A 19,032-nucleotide genomic window follows, 5' to 3' on the forward strand; every position below is an offset into this window, starting at 1 on the left:
AAGCCCGTTCTAATGTATTGCAAGAAAGTCTGCAAAAACTTGGAGTTGAGAAACTCAACAAAGACGATGTTCAAAAGCTACAATGGGAGATTTTGGAAGCCAAAATCGGAAACTGGATTCATTTCATGCGAATAGCAGTAAGAAGATTGTAAAATTGGTACTTTGTTTTTGTCTCTATTTTTTTTTTCAAAATTGCGTTCAAACATGCAATTATATATGAACAGGTGAAGTTGTTGTTTGCTGGTGAGAGGAAAGTTTGTGATCAGATATTTGAAGGCTTTGATTCGCTCAGTGAACAGTGTTTTGCCGAGGTGACTACAAACAGTGTGTCTATGCTACTTAGCTTTGGAGAAGCAATAGCCAAAAGCAAGAGATCCCCAGAAAAATTGTTTGTACTTTTGGACATGTATGAAATAATGCAAGAGCTGCATTCAGAGGTATGACTTAAGTTTTAACTTTTAAAATCATAAATCTTGCCGCAATATCTCGTGCACTAGTATCATAAATTCCATAGGCTCAATGAAATTTTATAGTTTTTATTCAATAGCTAATTCTGACTTAACATTTTTGTCATAACACTGTTAGTGTATCATGTCACTGACTTTCATGTTGGATAGATAAGTGTCTGTGCCTCTTAGTGTGAGCTTTGAACTTTTATGTCCTGGTAATTGTGGTATTTATCATAATTAGTTAATTACTAATCATGATAAACACCACAATTACCAAGAATTACTGAGTTTTTATACTTCAGCTATGCACTCTGCAGTATGTTACTATGTTTACTATTTAACTTGGGACAACAGCAAAAGGGAACCTCATTTATGGTCTTTCACATATGCATCCATTTTATCTGGAAAAATTTGTAAAACTTTTATGTTTTAAAATTACTACTTTCGTAATTTTTTACAAATTATGTATGGTTCATTTTAAAATTGTGTCTTTTAAAACATACGGTATATTGCAATGGTGTTAATGTACATCAACCTTTTTGCATGACAATTTGCAGATCGAAACACTTTTTAAAGGCAAAGCTTGCACTGAAATAAGAGAAGCTGCTAAGGCTTTGACAAAACGACTTGCACAAACAGCCCAAGAGACCTTTGGTGATTTTGAAGAAGCGGTTGAAAAAGATGCTACAAAGACTGCAGTAACAGATGGAACTGTTCATCCTTTGACTAGCTATGTTATTAACTATGTGAAGTTTTTGTTTGAGTAAGTTCTGCTGTGCTTGTCACCTAATCCCAATTTTGCAGCCATATATCATCAAACTAATTCTATCATTTCTTGCTATGTCCACTAATTACAAAGATGATTTTTACATAAATATAATAATTAGATTTTATTTTTTTTAATAGTTCTGTGGTGTTTTGCTTATGGACTTTTTATAATTAGATTATGGAATTATGAAATATCTTATTTCTGTTTTATATTTTTACGTTTAGGAGAAATTACTTGTTTAAGCTCAGTTTCTCTAACTTGCATAAGAATGATGCCTAAGCTCATATACTCTTGTGTTCGTGTCGATAATTTTTTTGTGATCTTCATCGTGGTTCTTCAGTTCACATAATTGACCTGATCAGAATTCTTCAAATCGTTGCAGCTACCGGTCCACCTTGAAGCAACTTTTCCAAGAATTTGAAGGTGGAAATGATTCTTCCCAGCTAGCAACTGTAACAATGCGAATAATGCAAGCTTTGCAAATTAATCTAGACGGTAAATCGAAGCAGTATAAAGACCCCGCATTGACACATCTTTTTCTCATGAACAATATTCATTATATTGTTCGGTCAGTTCGGAGGTATGTCTTCAACGTATATTGGTTATTAGTTTCTTGGAATCATAGTTTTGTTCTACACTCCAGTAGTTCAAAGTTTATTACTCTCCAAATCTTGTTCTATTTCAGGTCTGAAGCCAAGGATTTGCTTGGGGATGATTGGGTACAAAGACATAGGAGGATCGTGCAGCAGCATGCAAATCAATACAAAAGAAATGCTTGGGCAAAGGTGTTTTTCTAATGACTTCACTTGTAGTAGTACTGTGTGTTGCAGCTTTTTAAAGATGTTTACTTCAATATTTTGTTAGTAGTAATAAAAACAGGTGTTTGAGTAGAATGCTTCAAACCTAATATTTGGTTTCATGTGAATGATCTATTGTTCTAATATTAATATTTATTAAAATTGTTTATTTTATGCTTTTCTTTTTATTGTTTTTATTTTTATGATGGGCTATATTAACCAAGTGGTTTGGCTCAAGTGGTTAATGAGCTTTAGTGAAGGACAAATCAATTGGAAGTATCCGAATTTGAACCCTGGTTGTAGCAATATTTGGCTAGACTTGAAGTACCTCCTCGGCCAAACTCCGGATTACTAGGACTCATTTCCATTGAAAACTGGAGGGTTAAGACCAAAAGACATGGACTTGTCTGATTAACCCGCCTTCTTGGGGAGTTTATCATATATATGTACCTGCGTACGAATTATACAAAAATAACCGTTGTATTTTTTATTTTATTTGTTGAGAAGCAACGTCTTCCTTCTTGGTAAATAGTGATGTATGTTTGTGTTTCTTGTTTTTATCTTTGTGCAATCATTTGGGCCAAAGCTCAGAAGTCATTCCCTTTATTGACCTTTGTATAGTACCATTGCTGAACTTTGATTATTTTGCTGGGCAGATTCTTCAATGTTTATCTATTCAAGGACTTACCTCGTCTGGTGGTGGAAGTGGTACTGCTGGTGGTGATGGTGGAGCTGGAAGCAGTAGTGGTGCCTCAAGAGCACTTGTTAAAGACAGGTAACCTTTCGGTTGCTTCTGTATGAACTTTTTTGGTTACGGAAAGTTTTCGTCCTTTTGACATGCGGATATGTATTGTGTTGTCAGGTTTAAGACATTCAATGTTATGTTTGAGGAACTCCATCAGAAGCAATCACAATGGACAGTTCCAGACAGCGAATTGCGAGAGTCTCTTAGGCTTGCAGTTGCTGAAGTCTTGTTGCCTGCTTATCGATCATTTGTGAAACGTTTTGGGTGCGTTCTCATTATAATCCACTTCAAATGTTACCAAGATATGGCTATCTATTAATATTATGTTATAATTATACATATTATTTTGCAATGATGTGTAATTACAGGCCTCTAGTCGAGAGTGGAAAGACTCCTCAGAAGTACATAAAATACACCGCGGAAGATCTCGATCGAATGTTGGGTGAATTTTTTGAAGGAAAAAACATGAACGAAAACAAACGATAATTGAACTGCTAATGCTGTTGGTATGTCTGTTGAACTAGTTCATGATGATATGATATTATTTAGTGATAAATGTGTTTGGTTTCATTTCTCACTCGTGTTATGTTAATTCACCAGGGGTTGCATTTGGTGGTTGAATTGAAGGAATGAATATCTCTTGCTCCCTTTATGAAAAATATTAGGAAATGAAAATGAGTTGTATTATTATATATATCTCTTGGACATTGATTTATAAGAGGGTGAATGTTGTTGGTTTCTTAGATTACTTGTAAAGTTCATTTTATTTCCTGCTTGAGGCGAGTCTCCAAAAAGCATTTATTGATTGTAATTATTATATGAAGAAATTTTACTAGTCTTGAGGGCCAATGCTAATGTAACAAGGGATTGGTGGTGTAATACACCCCCCCATCAAATATCAAATCGGAGTTCATTTCCATTTTTAAATTTTGCAGAGCCAAATTATTCACACGTTTCCTTTGTTTATTGATAGATTCGGGTTGAAATGTAATCAGTCACATATAAGAATTTTTTTTAAAATAATTATATTTGAATTTTGTAAAGATTTTTATGCGAAGTTGCCATGTGTATTTATTTTATTTTATAATATGTTATGAGTACAAATTAATCTGTTGAGGAACGGGTTGGATACACAAGATCTTGTTACAACCATACGTTTTTCATACGCAAGACTTGACTACATGCTTAAGGTGTGAGTCTCTTCCTACTCCGTGTGATATGTGTTTGTTCACCACACTAAAAATTACTTTTTCTTAATCTTTTCTATATCACCACATTTAATAAAATACTTAGATTTTGTTAATAAGCTATTAAAATAGCTTCTCAATCTAATTAGAAAAATCGTTGTTTTATTTATATAAAATAATTTTAAAATCTTAAATAAATACGAGCCTTTACATATTTTTAAAAATAATCATTTATTTATTTATAAAAGGTAGTCATTTTTCAAGAAAATTTAAAAAAATTATTTTGATTAAAATAGATAAATACAAAATAAGTTGTGATGTTTTTAAAAATATCTAAAGTATTGAATACGAGAAGACTTTAGAAAAATGAATGTGACGCGTTTTAGTTTTAGACACACACCACATTACTTCATAAACTTGTCAGTTTACCTTTCCAGAAGTTTTGCAATGGATACTTTATCTGCTGGTAGGTAACTAAGGGATTCCTCATCGTAATTTCTTTTTAAATCTTCACTATGATTTTTCACATCACAGTTTCTGTTTTGTTGGATTTGAAGGAAAGGAAATCAGTTACAAAGAGGCTTTCGATTCTGGTCCCAATAAAAGTTTTGCTGATCGCATAATTCCACATATTCTGCGTCTGTAAGCGCCTCTTTCTCTTAAATTTCCACTACTTACATTAATTTCGATCATATTCTTACTTCACTTCTGATTACATCAAGGATTAGAATGATTTTTGTATTTTACTTTCTTAAGAAGAAGCTCTTGATACATTTATTTCTATGAAGGATCAAATTGCTAGTGTGCTCTGGTTTGGATTTGGATTATATGTTAGGTTTTCTAGAAACGTCTTGGATAGTTGTTACCGGCTATATTTTCAACTACTGTTGTATTCTTATTGTATGGACCTTGATGTTGTATTTCAGATATGGATCCTGTGCCACGTCTCATGATTTTGAAATCTATGCTCAGGATGCTTCTTTTGAGGATCCCCTTATGCGTGCACATGGGTATGCATTTGCATTTCATTTTTGCTCTCTTCTTTTTTCCTGAAATTACGGTGCTAAATGCAATGAATATTGTTGCATGATGTTATACATTGGGTGTGATGTTAAACAATTGGAAGGATTAAACTTGTTGGTGATCAAATTGGGTGTTTTCTAGTTCCCTGGACCTTTTTTGGTGATCAGATTTCATGGTTTTGTTAGAAGCAATGAGCCTAAGTTTTTGTGGCAATATGCAGCCTATGCTACACTCCTACATTTTATCCCTATACCTACTTGTGGCCATTTGGAATAATATAAACCCATTGACATGATATAGCAGTTAGCTGTTCTGTACTACTCTTTCAAGCATGGTTCCTACTATGAGATTATTCAAATTCTACTTTATTTATGGATAAACTGTCTAGCTTCCTGGTTTTTAAATTTCCTGTATTCACCCATTCAAGGAAGCAATGAAAATTGCTAATGTAGAAGGATAAATAGACTTACATAATTTAAAATAATGATACTGCAGGGTGAAGCAGATCAAATCAGCATTCTATTCTCTTCCAAAGGTTTCATTACCTCGTGTTGATCACTATTTTCCCTCTTTCTTCATGCTGTTGATTTTCATTTTGCTTCAAACTTGTTGGATTTTGTTATGCATTGAAACAGAATCCTTCCCCGAGAAATAATAAAAGTCTTGACATGTAAATAGTTATAACAAAGCATTAGTATCTGCCTTAAATCAGAAAGCTGATGTACATTTCTCGTGAATATCTTTCAGAAGATAGACAAACATTTGTTCAAGATAAAACAATTCTCTTCATAGTTGACTACAATGCATGATATATCTGTGTACTTCATCAGAAATGAATTGGAGCGCATTTAATTTTTTATTCAACCCTTTTGTACTCATTGATAGTGTGAGCGAAGAAGCGCATTATAAATTGTTGCATAATAGAATCTTTCCTACTTGCAAGGGTGCTATGTCCCTATAATGTGAATTTTCAGTCACTCTTGTATTGCTGAAATTTGAAGTAGCAGTGATGAACCTTGAGCATGTATCATGCACATCAAGCATATGATAATAGTAGTAGTAGTAGTAGTAATCACTAAGAAATATCTATTTTTTTTTCTTTGAATCAAATCAGTTTTTAATGTTAGAAGTCTTCGTTTAATGTTCTGGTCATTAAACAGAGTTCTAACATATTAGCATACTAGTTATTTCTATAATGACTTATTTAATGTTAGATAATATATTATCTTGCATCTGGTCTCATCCTTATATCCTGAATGTTTAGCATATTCCCAACTTCCTTTTATCTGCTTATATCTTAGGTATTTGGTGAGTCAAAGATTGTGGAATACAGTGTTGAAGAAAATATGGTTTCACCAGGTAAAGGAGAGGTTAGTAAATCTGCTGTTACTTAATGTAGTATGTAACACCTCTATCTTTTGTTCTACTAAAAGTATAAGTGCCTGCTTGATCTCTTAGTGGAAGATACAAATTCATGGATGTTATGCAGATATTAATTGACAATAAGCAACACTATAAATTCTTGGGGAAGGATATAGATATGGTATCGCTTATCAAGTTGTCTGTTGAGGAGGGTAAAGTTGTTCGCCATGAAGACTGGTATGTATTAATCTCCCGAACCTGCTGTCTTCTACTTTCTTTTTGCCCTCAAATCTACAATTTGATCTTTTAGGAATCTTTTTGACACTTTACTTTCGAGAGAACTGAAAGAAACTACTTACAATTTTTTCATATTGTCCTTGTATCATATTTTTGTCACTGAAGATAACGTAATTGAAAATTGTTTTATTCATAAACCTTGATGAAATTATTTAAGAGAGGATTTTCCTTAAGTGCTTGAGAGGCTGAAATTTGAGAGGGTGTCTACAGTCTGGTGTAGAAGACTTATTTAATTTGACTTGTCAAAAGCATTTGATGCAAGTGAAAACATCAATGATTGTTCCACCGTAGAAAGTACATGAAAAAACAAAATGTCTTTAGATTTTTTAAATTGTCAGGGAATAGCAATTGAAGGAGATGGAAACTTTCAAAGATCTTGGAAATGTGAAATGAAATTAATACCCACTTATTTTTTTAAAGAAGCCATACCCCTCCATTGTATAATGGGTCTTGTGAAGCATTTAGTCATTCCAAGTCTAAGAGAAGTGAGCATGTCAGTTCAAATTTTTATAATGTGAGGTTTGTACCTTCTACCATTGCCAATATAATCTCTTTAGGGAAGATGCAGTCTACGGGTAACAAGTTCGTTGGATCAAAGTTGATGTACATAGTGTATAAAGGAGATGTTGGATTATGGGAGGAAAGAAAAATTAGAAGAATATTTACTGCTCGAAAGGGCAGGCCTGGATAAGGATGAGTAGTGGTATCAAAAGAAAGAGGTACAAGTTTTAGATTCCATAGAAGTTTAGAAATTTAAATTGAAAGAGAACTTGTTGGGAATTGCAATTCAAATTTCTAAACAAAAATTTAAACAGGTGATTTTGTGGTGTTATCTGAAATAGTGATTCCAATGCGTAGTAAATTCCTATGCTCTTGGAATTCAATGTTGACTCATTGAAAACTCACAATCATCTTTGGATTTAGGAGATGACAACTTTCAAAGGTCTTGGAGATATGAAGTGAAATCAATATCACTTGCTTATTCTTGGAAGAAAACCTCAAACCCACACCAATATTGTTGTTGAAGGTGGATGGAGGAATATGGTGTAAGGCCAACAGCCTGCCATGAACATACCATTGTGGCCTATGGTGCTGCGATGGCAGGTAACCCTTCCTGAATTTCCTATAGCGGTTGTCAAAAAAATTGGCCAGGCCGCTACCGTGGCCGTAATTTAACAACACTGACCCACACTATATAAAAGGGACCTTGAGAAAAGTAAGACATGCCAAATCTGAAAGTAATGAGCAAATGTGATTGAATACTTGGACAACTAAAATATCTCTTGTGAGCGAGTGAGTGTCATTCATTTGTGTTATTAGAATTTGGGGTATGGGTGGTATTTCTAAGACAGTTACCGCTGGGATTTCATCTAGCTTTTGAATCTAATCTGAAATACTATAGATCATTCTGGTCACCAGAAGCTAAAGTGAATATAATGTTTTTTTCTCTCTCTATGAATTATGAACAATATTTCCTTATGGCTTAGATAAATATTTCATATATGGTCCAAATAATAAATATTTCATCAATTCTTTAAACAAAAAAAAAATGTAAGCAATAATAATTCCTCATGGGTGACTAAATTATGTATTTACACCAAACAGGTGGGACAAAAAACCAATTTCTAATCGAGATACAGTAAAGCTGCCATTGCTTGGCCGAGTTGCAGAAATGACTCGCAGGGGATCAATGCTGGCAACTCATGTGTTTATGAGGTTCGGGAAGGACCCAACTGTGTGAATAACAAGAATTGATCGAGCTTTATTTTACACGGGTATGTGCATGAGACTTGATACTAGGCGTTGCTTGGCAAGGTTGTGTCGCCGTGTTTTGTCTGTTCTTGTAGCTTTGATGAATGCTGAACTTTACTGTGGAACTTAATTTGTGGAACATGAAGTTCCAAATCCCAGATAAGTATAAATGTAGTTGTCTCCTATTTGTATTTATAATTCAAACCATATTAATTAATACCATACTACTTTGTGTATATGGTGCTGTTTTTGTTCTGTGCAAAGGTTTTAATCCTTGTACTTTCTTCTATAACTTTTGGTAATACTAGTTTGGTTCTTTCCTTGTCCATCCTTTTTAAATCACTTGGTGAAGTTTTGAAGATTGATATAATGGAAAAATAGAGACGATGAGAGTGAAAATGGATTTCCATCGTCATATTGTATGTTAAAGTGTGAAAAGTCAATTTCAATTTACTTTTGTTTTATAGGGATCGGTGTAGGATTAATTCATCATGCTCTTAACATGTTCACACATTAAAGTGATCTCCACTTATTCAAACAAGTACTACTAATGTAGTCTACATTGTCTTATCGAGAAAAAACTTTGATTGAGCATTTGAGAAGATGGAGAATTAATATGGTGTAGCCTGTTTAATTTTTTTTTTTAAAAAGCGTTTTTTAGAGTGTACAAAAGTTACTTATTTTATTAGTCATAAACAAATGGAGCAATAATTTGGTTGAATAAGTTGAGAGATATTGTTAATTTTTAATTTTTAATTTAGACTTTACAATGTCTATGTTTCATGCTAATTCTTACAATTACTTTCTACACAAGCAAACCAGTCTCTCCATTATGCAGTTGATATTACCATATCTGTTCTCCTGCTTGATCTTAGCTGAATAACTAATCATATGGAGCTGTCAAAAATAAAAACTAATCATATGGAGCTGTCAAAAATAAAAACTAATCATATGTTACACGCAAACTAAAGTTTATTTATTTATTTAGAAATTGACATTAGTAGCCAAAGATTTGACTGAGAGGTAATTAAAATATATTAATTATTGATTCCGTGAGAATTCAAATTTGAGTTTCTTTAAATGATTCATCTTTAATTGAAATTTATTAATCACACGAGTTTAACTATTTTGTTTGAATAATATTAACAACACATTTTTTAACACATTATTGATTGATTTAAATTCACATGGATTCTATCAAATACATATGGGATCATGTGATTTATTGAGATTTATGTAAATTTTAACCAATTATAAAAAATGTGTTGTAAAATATATGTTGTTGGCTGTCCTCATTTTGTTTTATGCATACTGCCTGTGATGGTTTAATGTGTTGAGAGAATAGATTAACCGATAAATCAGGTGTTTGGTTGTTGAAAATAACTGGTACGTAAATCGTGTTAGTGCAAAGAAAAACTGCTAAATTTTACATTTTGAAAATTCAAAATGGGTCTATGAACACATGGCAGATTACTAGAAGAAAAAAATAGAAGAAAATAAAATAAGTGGGACTTAAAATTAATTAAAGTACTACGGTATATATATATTGAATAATGTTATAAAATCTGAATTGTGCTAATCGAAATACTTAAATTGATTGAAAAATCATACGTATCTACTTTCCTCTGTAAAAAAAGAAAGTATTTGGGATTAAAAATAAGTATCTACTTTAGTACTAGCTTATATATGCACTTTTTATATTTGAAAAAGAAAACAGTGCTTTATATACTGATAAAAATAAACATGTTAACGGAATAAAGGAACTACTGAAGTATGTTTAGATATAAAAGATTTTTCCGCTTGTACTATTTTGAGAGTCTTTTTTTTTTAGTACCCTTTTTTTTAAAAAAAAACACCAAAATACCCTCATTTGAAAAAAATATACCAAAATGCCCCTTTTTTTAAAAATCAAGTAGGAAGTCGCCATTTGGAACTCGAGCTTCTTAAGGAAGTCGCCATTCCAAATGGCGACTTGTAAGTAAAGAAAAAAAAAAGGGGGTATTTTGGTATATTTTTTTCAAATGGGGGTATTTTGGTGTTTTTTTTTCAAAAAGACGGTATTGTAAAAAAAAAACCCTATTTTGAATGGTGGTTTATAGACTTTTTTTTTTTATATATATTTACACAAATGATTGAATTAATAGTTTAATTCCAAAAAATATTTACAAACGTCTAATCAGATCTCACAATTTAAACATCTCACAATAATATTTTCTTAAATTACTACACAAATATTTAAATAATGAAATCTAATTAGAAATATGTGTAAAACCATTTTGTTTCTTGATATGCTAATACCATGAAATACATTGAAGAAATTGAAATTAATATGAATAAAGAGGAAGGAATATATATGCAATGTAACTTGTAAGTATTAACTTAAATGCTATAGGTGCCAAAAAAACATAATTTTTTTTTAGTGAATAACTGAAATGGTATAGGTACAATTATTTAATATGTTATAGATGCAAATTCAAACTTATTACCTTATTTTTTACACTAAGTGTGAGTTTCGCCGTATGTTAGATTCTTAAAAAAAGAAAGATAGAAATATAGAATTAGTTTTATATACCTCATTTTCATAAAGGCTCTTATTTTTGTTATATTTTTTCTAACTAAATTTTTGTTATATTCTTAGAAGCAGAAAATAAGGAAGGAGAATAAATGTGCATGAGATCATGGTTAACTTTATTTTCCACCCATTCTGGTTTACTTCCATGACACATTCCTTTTTGACTGGTCATCTCTAATGTCTCAGCCTTTAGAACATAGGTCATTCCATTCCTTCTCTCCCACTAGTTGTAGGATCCAAGGTCACTAACTAGTTAATGCTCTGAATGTGATGCCAAAAATTATACACTGATTATTGGGAGTTCTAGATCCGAGAAATCCCTTACTTTCATGCAAATAAAAAAAATAAAAAATCACTTGTAATAGAAAGAAGAGTGAACTAAAAAGAAGATATGGCCTTCTACACATAAAGGCAAGTAATTCAAGTTTGCTTTATTTTTATTTTTTTTTTTCTTTCTTAAAGACTGCAAAAGCTTCATTGTGTAGAAACTTTGTCTCCATGCCAATCTCATATGCCACTATCTCACTTGCCTCAAAAGTTTGAGGTGTTATGGGTCATCCATCTTCTAACAAAGAAAAAAAAATGTATTGCCTTTGAAAAGTATGAACATTTTGAATGCTTTAGAGCCTTAATGACCTCTAAAAAGAATACAATTAGTGGGGTCATGCTTTTGATCAAATTCTCTTTATCTTTACCTTTTTTCGATTGTAATGATTTTTAGATCATGTTTGTAAGATTTTAAAGTGTCCAGAATAGAATGACTGGTGCAATATCTTGTTGTTTAAAGAACCTTTTGGCCGTTGTGATGTGTATGTATAGTACAAATGTACAATGAATCAACTATATGTTAAATTGTAAATTACTTAAAAGATAAAAATATAAAATGGATAATTATATTTGTTTCAAAATAACTAGGGGTGTTTGTTTTGTTTCCATTTTTTTTTAACTATGTTATTGATACAAAGTATTTATCAATTTTGTTGAGACCAATCAATTTTCATCTAATTAAAAAACTGGTTAACTATCTTTAGTGAAGTCTTTTTCTTTATCAACTGTATTTCTTCTATTTACATTAATATAATTTGAGATTTTACTTAAGAAATTCAACTTCAATTCCACTTCGGAACAATTTAATGTTGGTGTTTTCGAATTTTATTCTAGTTGATATGTTTTAATTTGTAGTTTTTTTTTTCTTCGGAGGTGAAATTATTGAAAATATTATATATATTTTGATTTTAAAAATATATAAATTGGACATAGTCATAAACTTCTCCGTACTATTTATTATTTCATGTATTAAAAAACAATATATAAATTCATAAAGTTTAGTTTAACTGACAAATGCTGATATTATTATGTTGTATACTATGTCTCAGATTCGAAATCCAAAATCTTACAATTATGTGCGAGTTTCTTTATCATTTCATCTTAAATAAAAAATAATAATATTAATCTTTAATAAATTAGATTTCTTTTACTTATAATTTTTTATTGATTTATGTGAAACAAATAAATATGACATAGATAAATTACTTGATACTCATAAATTATTTGTGTTTAAAATTGTAGTGGGGGTGGGGGTGGCTGTTTGAAAAACAACCATGAAGAAAATGTAAATGAAACCTTTGATTCCTTTCCCCACATTTGAAACATTAAACATTTGATTCCTTTTCCCCCTCATTTTGTTTCTTAATCATATATATCCTAATTACCTATAAACTTATCCAACCACAACCATTGTGCTAGCCAATAATTAATCCTTCCAACTGGATATACTAAATAATTAATAATTAATAGGTTTTGCTTCATGAGAATTCCTTGATTCTAGCACGTTCTTGATAAATAACAATATTTTAATTTATATTTAAAATAAAATGAAACGGCTTTAGTAGCCCATAGTGGACTTGATGGTTCATTTATATATAAAAACATATAATATATTTTTTAATTTAATTTTCACTTGGTTGATCCTATGAAGATTTAGTTTACAAAAGTTTCTTTCTGCTGTCGGCTTGTGTGTAACTCATGGAGATTAATTCAGTCCTTTGTCCCTCCTCAGCAAAGCAATATTTGTGATGGTGATTTCTATAATTAATTAAATTAAATATAAAGTAGCACCACCACTAATGATAAGTAGCAAATTATGGGAGACTATCACCTATATATGATGTTTATTTGACATTTTATGCTTTCAGTCTAGTATAGTGCACAAAATTAATATTGTAAATGGACAATGAAAACGATTTTTGCATGTTTAGTTGAAAACTACTTATAAATTTAAGATTTGGTATTTGACAAAGGAAATTATGATAAATTTATGTTCTTGGTTTGATGGGTACAGTGCTCGAGTAAGTGGTGACAATATTTGCAACATAGTGGATGGCATGACATGAATATTGGTTTATAACAATCCACATACTCTGACTGCCTTTTTAGGACATATATATTGAAAGAAAGTTTTAATTGTTAACCTTTGTTTGTATTCATATGTCGGAATTTTATATTCTCATTCTCTTAAGTTGATAGAATGTGTAAGGACATTTTATATTCGTGTATTGAAATCCATATAATTTTCTATTTAGTTACATAAATGTTATTTGAATATAAAATTTGATATAAAATAATATGTAAATGTAGTATGGTATAAAATACATTGGATATCACGTTTTATTTTTTATAAAATGTCAAAGTATTATATTTGTGTCTCATTTTGTAATAAAATATTATATTCTAATAACATTACTCTTTAATTAAGCATGATCTTTGTTTTATTACAAGAGATTCTTTTTTCTTTCATTTTAGTTTTCCCTTTAGGTTTTAACAGTAAAGTTTTTAATGAAAGAGTGTTCTTAATACTTGTTTCTTTGGATTTTTTGGTCTAATTTCTTAAGCTTTTTAATTTTTATTCAATGAATTTATTAAATTATTGTAAATGATATATGATATTTTGTGTATCACCATAATTAAAATATCAATATTATCATGTGATATTTTTACACTCTATTTTTTTATTAAAAAATATGTAAGTACATTATTCACTTTTCCTTCTAAAAATAAATTAAGTATTTAATTATTGAATTTAACTTATATATATTATCATTGAAAGAATTTTTATACTGTCAATCAGTTATAAAATTTTATCTTTTTTATAACTATTTATAAAATCACCCACATAATTGATTATGATTTACCAGCTATGTAAATTTACACTAATAGTGTATGAAAATTAAACTCTTAATTATTTACTCATTTTTAGTGCATTTGGTTGAAAATGAAAAATGTTTTGTTTGAAAAAAAAGTGGTTAATTCTTTGGAGATGGTTCATAAAATTAAAAAGTTGTCATAATCTTAATTAAGGGTAGAAATACATTTTTTTTTTTTCTATTGTTGGAATAGTTCGTTAAAATTGCTTATAAAGAAACTAATTTACCGAACTCTTTCAATCAACAAAATTATGATTCACTCATTCCCCAATAACTCCCAATAGTTAAATGAAATTTATAATAAATTTCAATATAAGCTTTCTTTTGTCTATATATATGGCGTTTTTTATTTATAAAATAATGATAAACAAAATTTTGTTGAGAAATCAAAGTTCAGACTTTAGTAGCTTTACTCGTAGGCCCACCATGATTTTGGCACAGTTTTTTTTTTTACACCCAAGATATAAAAAATTAAGTTTAAATATAATTTTCATTTTTTTTTGTCTTTTATCAAATATTCTTTAATTATTTATTTTTTAAAAAATAATTTTCGTTATTTATCTTACATTAACATTAATGTTAGTCATTTTTACTATAATTCTTTTAAATAATTGTCATAAATTGTTGACGTCTAATTTTGGATTAATTGTAAAGTTATTTATGCAATTTTAACATAGACGACACGAAGATATATAAAACTCTGATAAATATTCTTCATTTCAAATAGTTTGCATATGTTTTAAAGAATATAAAGAGAGTTTTATTAAGTGCAAACCTACTATTGGTTAAATAGATATTTTTCCAAAATGGTATCATAGTGGACACATATTGACAATAGTTAGAAGAAATTCAAATGATAAGATACTGCTATAGTTTTTGTTGTGATTGTAAAAAAAACTAAAATACATTACTTGTAAAAATAAATTACGCAAATTAATCTAAAAAAAAATAAAGAAGCAAAACGAATATTAGATAAAAGATGAAAATATATTTAAGCCTAAAAACCTAAGTAATTGAGATAAATTTGGATAAAATGTTTTTGGCAAAATTATACTTTTAGTCTTTTAAGTTTAGTTCATTTTTCATAAAGGTTTTTTAAGTTTATTTTTTTCTTTCCAATTTAATCATTTATATTATATTCAATTTGCACCATTAAATTTTAAGTTTTATTGAATTATATGCAAGCAATCTTTTATGTTTGAATTTTTTCTCGAATTACTATCATTAAATGTTTAGATTTTATTGAAACATCACAATAAGTTGAATATCTAAGTTATTTTTCAAGTAGAAGAAGTTAACGATATTGATTATGTAAATATACCTTTATTAGCATATTTTTAAGGCTATATATGCATCTATTTAAATGGTTGTAGAGAAAATTAAGAAAATGAAAATGATTTATAAAATCTGATAAATATTTTTTGAAAGATTAATATAATAAACATATTATTGAAGCATTTTATAGAGTTTTTAATGACCAAAGCTTTTGATTGCAATTATTATAATTGAAATTCAAATAATAAACTAACTTTACGAATAAAATATACTTAAAAGACTAAATTAAAAAATAAAAATTTAAAGGATTTAATATAAACTAGACTAAACTTAACTTAAAGGAGGAAAGATATATTTTTTTAAATATTTTTTAGTTGCTCCTTTCTTTTGTTACTTTTCTGTCACTAACTATTTTACAAATTCACATAGGTTTTTACGATAGTCTTTGATGGTTGGTTCACTTTAATTAATGGAGGTGCCACTTTTTCAATGCAAATACTAAATGAAACAAAATTTAAAGTTGAAACAACTAAAATTTTGGCTCTTTTTGTTGAAACAACAAAATTTTAAAGCTAGGATGTAAGAATTTTAAAGCTAGACGGCTCTTTATGATGTAAATATTTAAATATTTCTTGTATTCCTTTCTTATTACATCATTAACATCATATTTTTTTATTTTTTTATTATTCTCTTTTTAGATATATATTGGATGGATTGGCATGTCCAACAATATTTTTATTGAAAAGATAACAAGTATATTTTGGAACTGAGAATATTAATTAAGTAAATATTTTCAATCTATTGATGATATATTTTATGATTGAGAGTCGATTAAGATTGGAGACCTTAAAAACATTAAAAAGAAAAGTTACACAATCTTTTTCAAAAGGCCGTAGGTTTCTTGTAAGTTAGGGAAGGAACATAAATTTGGATTAATTCACTGATTTTTTATTTTTCATTTTCTAAAGAAAGGTCAATTTAATTTTTGTCTCCTTCTTTGCATCTTTTAGAGCATGAAGAATCAAGTTATACATATATCTTTAAGCTTTTGACACTTTGCTAGCAATACTTGGGTCACTTCAGTTTGGTAAACTTTTGTTTTATCTACTTTCAAGGGAAAGGAAAACAAAAAAGAAAAAGAAAAAAGAATAATTAATACTTTATTTTTATACTATAGTTATATTAATTGCTTAAAAGAGAGTTTAAGAAAAGAGACATTTTATTCTGCTTGTTTCGACACAGCTAGCAACACAAAGAAGAAGCTGTTTTCTCAAGACTCAAATTACTTCTTCATTCTCATATTCCTATATTCTATCATTTTACACGTATTGAGAAAATATAGTGAATAAAAAAAAATCAATTATATTAATTTATTTTATCCTTTATTAATATATTTTTATTACAATAAATACAAAATAAAAAATAATAATTTAAATTATATTTATTAAATAATATAATTGAAATAAAATAATTAAAATCATTTAAAATTTAAAATTATTTTAAGATAAATATTTTCTATAAATATAATAATTATTTTTAAACAGCGAGAATACAATTTCCAGCAAAATTGAAGAAATTATATTGTTGTCATTCAAAACTACTCTCTATTACCTTATTTTAAAAAAATGAACTAATAAAAATTAATATATTTAATTTAAAATTTAAATTAAATATATTATCAACTTTTATTAATTCACTTTAATTTATAATTAACATCGATATAAGTAATTTATATATTAATTTCCAAACATAATAAAAATAGTCATGGATATAGTTTCCAAACATAATATTGGATGTGCGACCATTCCAAACTAGCATGAGGCTTCTTAATAATGATATACTATTGTACTTGCTTCCACGATCGAGTTGCTTTTTAACTTCTACCATTCATGATTAAATGATTTTGAAACGAATAGCTTTTTGACATTTTTTTCCTTTGCATTATGCTTACGCTATGAATAATTGTTAATTTCTCCAACCTTTTAATTAAATTTGTCCAAATTGTCCTTAAGAAGTTGAGCTATAGTTGATAATATTATTAGTCCCTCCATCTCAAATGACCTATATTTAACAAAAAATTTATATTACTAAATGTCCGAATTTAAAATTAGAAATTTAAAATTTTAAAAAAAGTTGAAAACATAACTTTTAATATATTTTCACTATAAAAAAATTATTTTTAATTTCTTAACAAATGTCTCAAAGAACTTATTTGCATTTCCATTAACAAAATATAAAATTGTTTAATAAAGTAATGAAACATATAGGTTTAATGTGTAAAATTGGTACACTGTCACTATCTTTGTACTTGATATATATTTAACAAAGTTATAAAATTGGAGTAATTATAACATGTATCCCAGTTAAAAAAGTTATTAGAGATGTACTTAAATTTTTTTTATGATAATTATATCATGAAAAATTATTAGAGATAATTATTCATACTTGATATTAATTTGATTAAAATAAAGAAAAATAAATATCTATTGTATATTGAATCAAAATAAATTAAATCACAATTTTGGAAACGAAAAGAGTTACTAATTATTATTTTTAAAACATATTATTAATTATCATGAAAATTTTCAATAATTTTTTAATATTAATTTATGATACACTATTTATAAAAGTGCTACACCCAAAAATGCACTTGAATCTATTGTATGTGTTAAAACTCTTGGAGCTAGTTTCTGTCTTTTGTGTAAAAATAAAATAAAATTGTGCAGGTTAAAAAATACAGAAAATGCAAAATAAAAATATGGAGAGACAAGGCTGCAGTGCAGTGACTACATAAGACTGATTGAAGTGGAAACAATAGTACCATGTCTTCACAAATAATTGTGTTAAATATGCCAGCCAACCATTTCTGTTTTGGAATTTCAATTTCATTATTTGTTTTTTTTAACTCTCAAAATTCTTAGAAAAATAAAACTCTAATAATTCAAAGTTCATTTAACATAAAATAAAATTTAATTAAAAATTGTTTCAAAATAAAACTCGAGTTCTACCTATCAATTTAATTGTTTCTGAACCTAGAGGAAGCCTGTAATTCTATATTTGCTTTTCCAAAAGAAAGCACAAAATTTTGGATGACATATGGAAAGTGACATGCACATGTGCTTTCCTTGCTCTACCACTGTGTCATTAAACTAAGTTTGATATCCAGATATTGCTATTGTTAAAGGTTAAATAAGTCAATTATTAGTGGGATATATAGATTAAATTATCATTATAATATATTTAAATTTAGAAAAAGTATGTTAATATAAAATATTACATATATGTCACTAAGTTTAAATATAACATTAATATGGCCATAATATAATAGTTAGAACAGGAACCAAATCTCACGCAATTAATTGGAGTAAACTCTAACAATGTTTTTATATTTCTAATAAGAAAAATACAAAGTAAAAAAAAAAAAAAAAAAAGAGTTACACCCAAATTTTACACATATAGAACATATTTTGTTTTTTCATTTCCTATGACTAATCTTGCATGTTAAAACTAATATTTTTGTCAACTAACTCAAGAATACCAATATCATGATTATCATCTTCAATGGCTATATTCAAATCCAAAGATAGATTTTGAGTATTTT

General features: G+C 28.4%; 3 protein-coding genes across 4 annotated transcripts in view; 2 read left to right on the forward strand and 1 right to left on the reverse strand.

The window, feature by feature from the left end:
* LOC101493083 (exocyst complex component EXO70A1) overlaps positions 1 to 3,687 on the forward strand; it is a 7,793-nt gene extending 4,106 nt beyond the window's left edge. The window contains exons 5-13 of the mRNA XM_073368035.1: positions 1 to 137; positions 225 to 437; positions 1,007 to 1,212; positions 1,601 to 1,798; positions 1,904 to 2,003; positions 2,672 to 2,790; positions 2,878 to 3,024; positions 3,129 to 3,266; positions 3,361 to 3,687. The exon at positions 1 to 137 is cut by the window's left edge and continues 1 nt beyond it. Of these exons, the coding sequence (XP_073224136.1) occupies positions 1 to 137; positions 225 to 437; positions 1,007 to 1,212; positions 1,601 to 1,798; positions 1,904 to 2,003; positions 2,672 to 2,790; positions 2,878 to 3,024; positions 3,129 to 3,246 (1,238 nt within the window). The 3' untranslated portion in view covers positions 3,247 to 3,266; positions 3,361 to 3,687. The remainder of the gene's footprint in view (positions 138 to 224; positions 438 to 1,006; positions 1,213 to 1,600; positions 1,799 to 1,903; positions 2,004 to 2,671; positions 2,791 to 2,877; positions 3,025 to 3,128; positions 3,267 to 3,360) is intronic.
* A 570-nt stretch (positions 3,688 to 4,257) lies between these two features.
* Positions 4,258 to 8,617, forward strand: LOC101493409 (uncharacterized). 2 transcript variants are annotated; one of them, XM_004496058.4, is made up of 7 exons: positions 4,258 to 4,413; positions 4,505 to 4,589; positions 4,874 to 4,957; positions 5,466 to 5,505; positions 6,272 to 6,340; positions 6,460 to 6,569; positions 8,235 to 8,617. In XM_004496058.4, the coding sequence occupies exons 1-7, from the start codon at positions 4,314 to 4,316 to the stop codon at positions 8,368 to 8,370; spliced, it is 624 nt and encodes a 207-aa protein (XP_004496115.1). In that variant the 5' UTR covers positions 4,258 to 4,313; the 3' UTR covers positions 8,371 to 8,617. The 2 variants fall into 2 exon arrangements, with proteins under 2 accessions (XP_004496115.1, XP_004496116.1); XM_004496059.4 differs by lacking the exon at positions 5,466 to 5,505 and having other exon boundaries at positions 6,272 to 6,329.
* Positions 8,618 to 18,711: 10,094 nt separating this feature from the next.
* Positions 18,712 to 19,032, reverse strand: part of LOC101493943 (protein SMAX1-LIKE 3-like) — a 3,349-nt gene continuing 3,028 nt past the window's right edge. The window contains exon 4 of the mRNA XM_004496060.4: positions 18,712 to 19,032. Coding sequence (XP_004496117.1) covers positions 18,920 to 19,032 — 113 coding nt within the window. The 3' untranslated portion in view covers positions 18,712 to 18,919.

The sequence above is a fragment of the Cicer arietinum genome, chromosome 4 (genome assembly GCF_000331145.2).
Source record: "Cicer arietinum cultivar CDC Frontier isolate Library 1 chromosome 4, Cicar.CDCFrontier_v2.0, whole genome shotgun sequence".
Taxonomy (NCBI): domain Eukaryota; kingdom Viridiplantae; phylum Streptophyta; class Magnoliopsida; order Fabales; family Fabaceae; genus Cicer; species Cicer arietinum.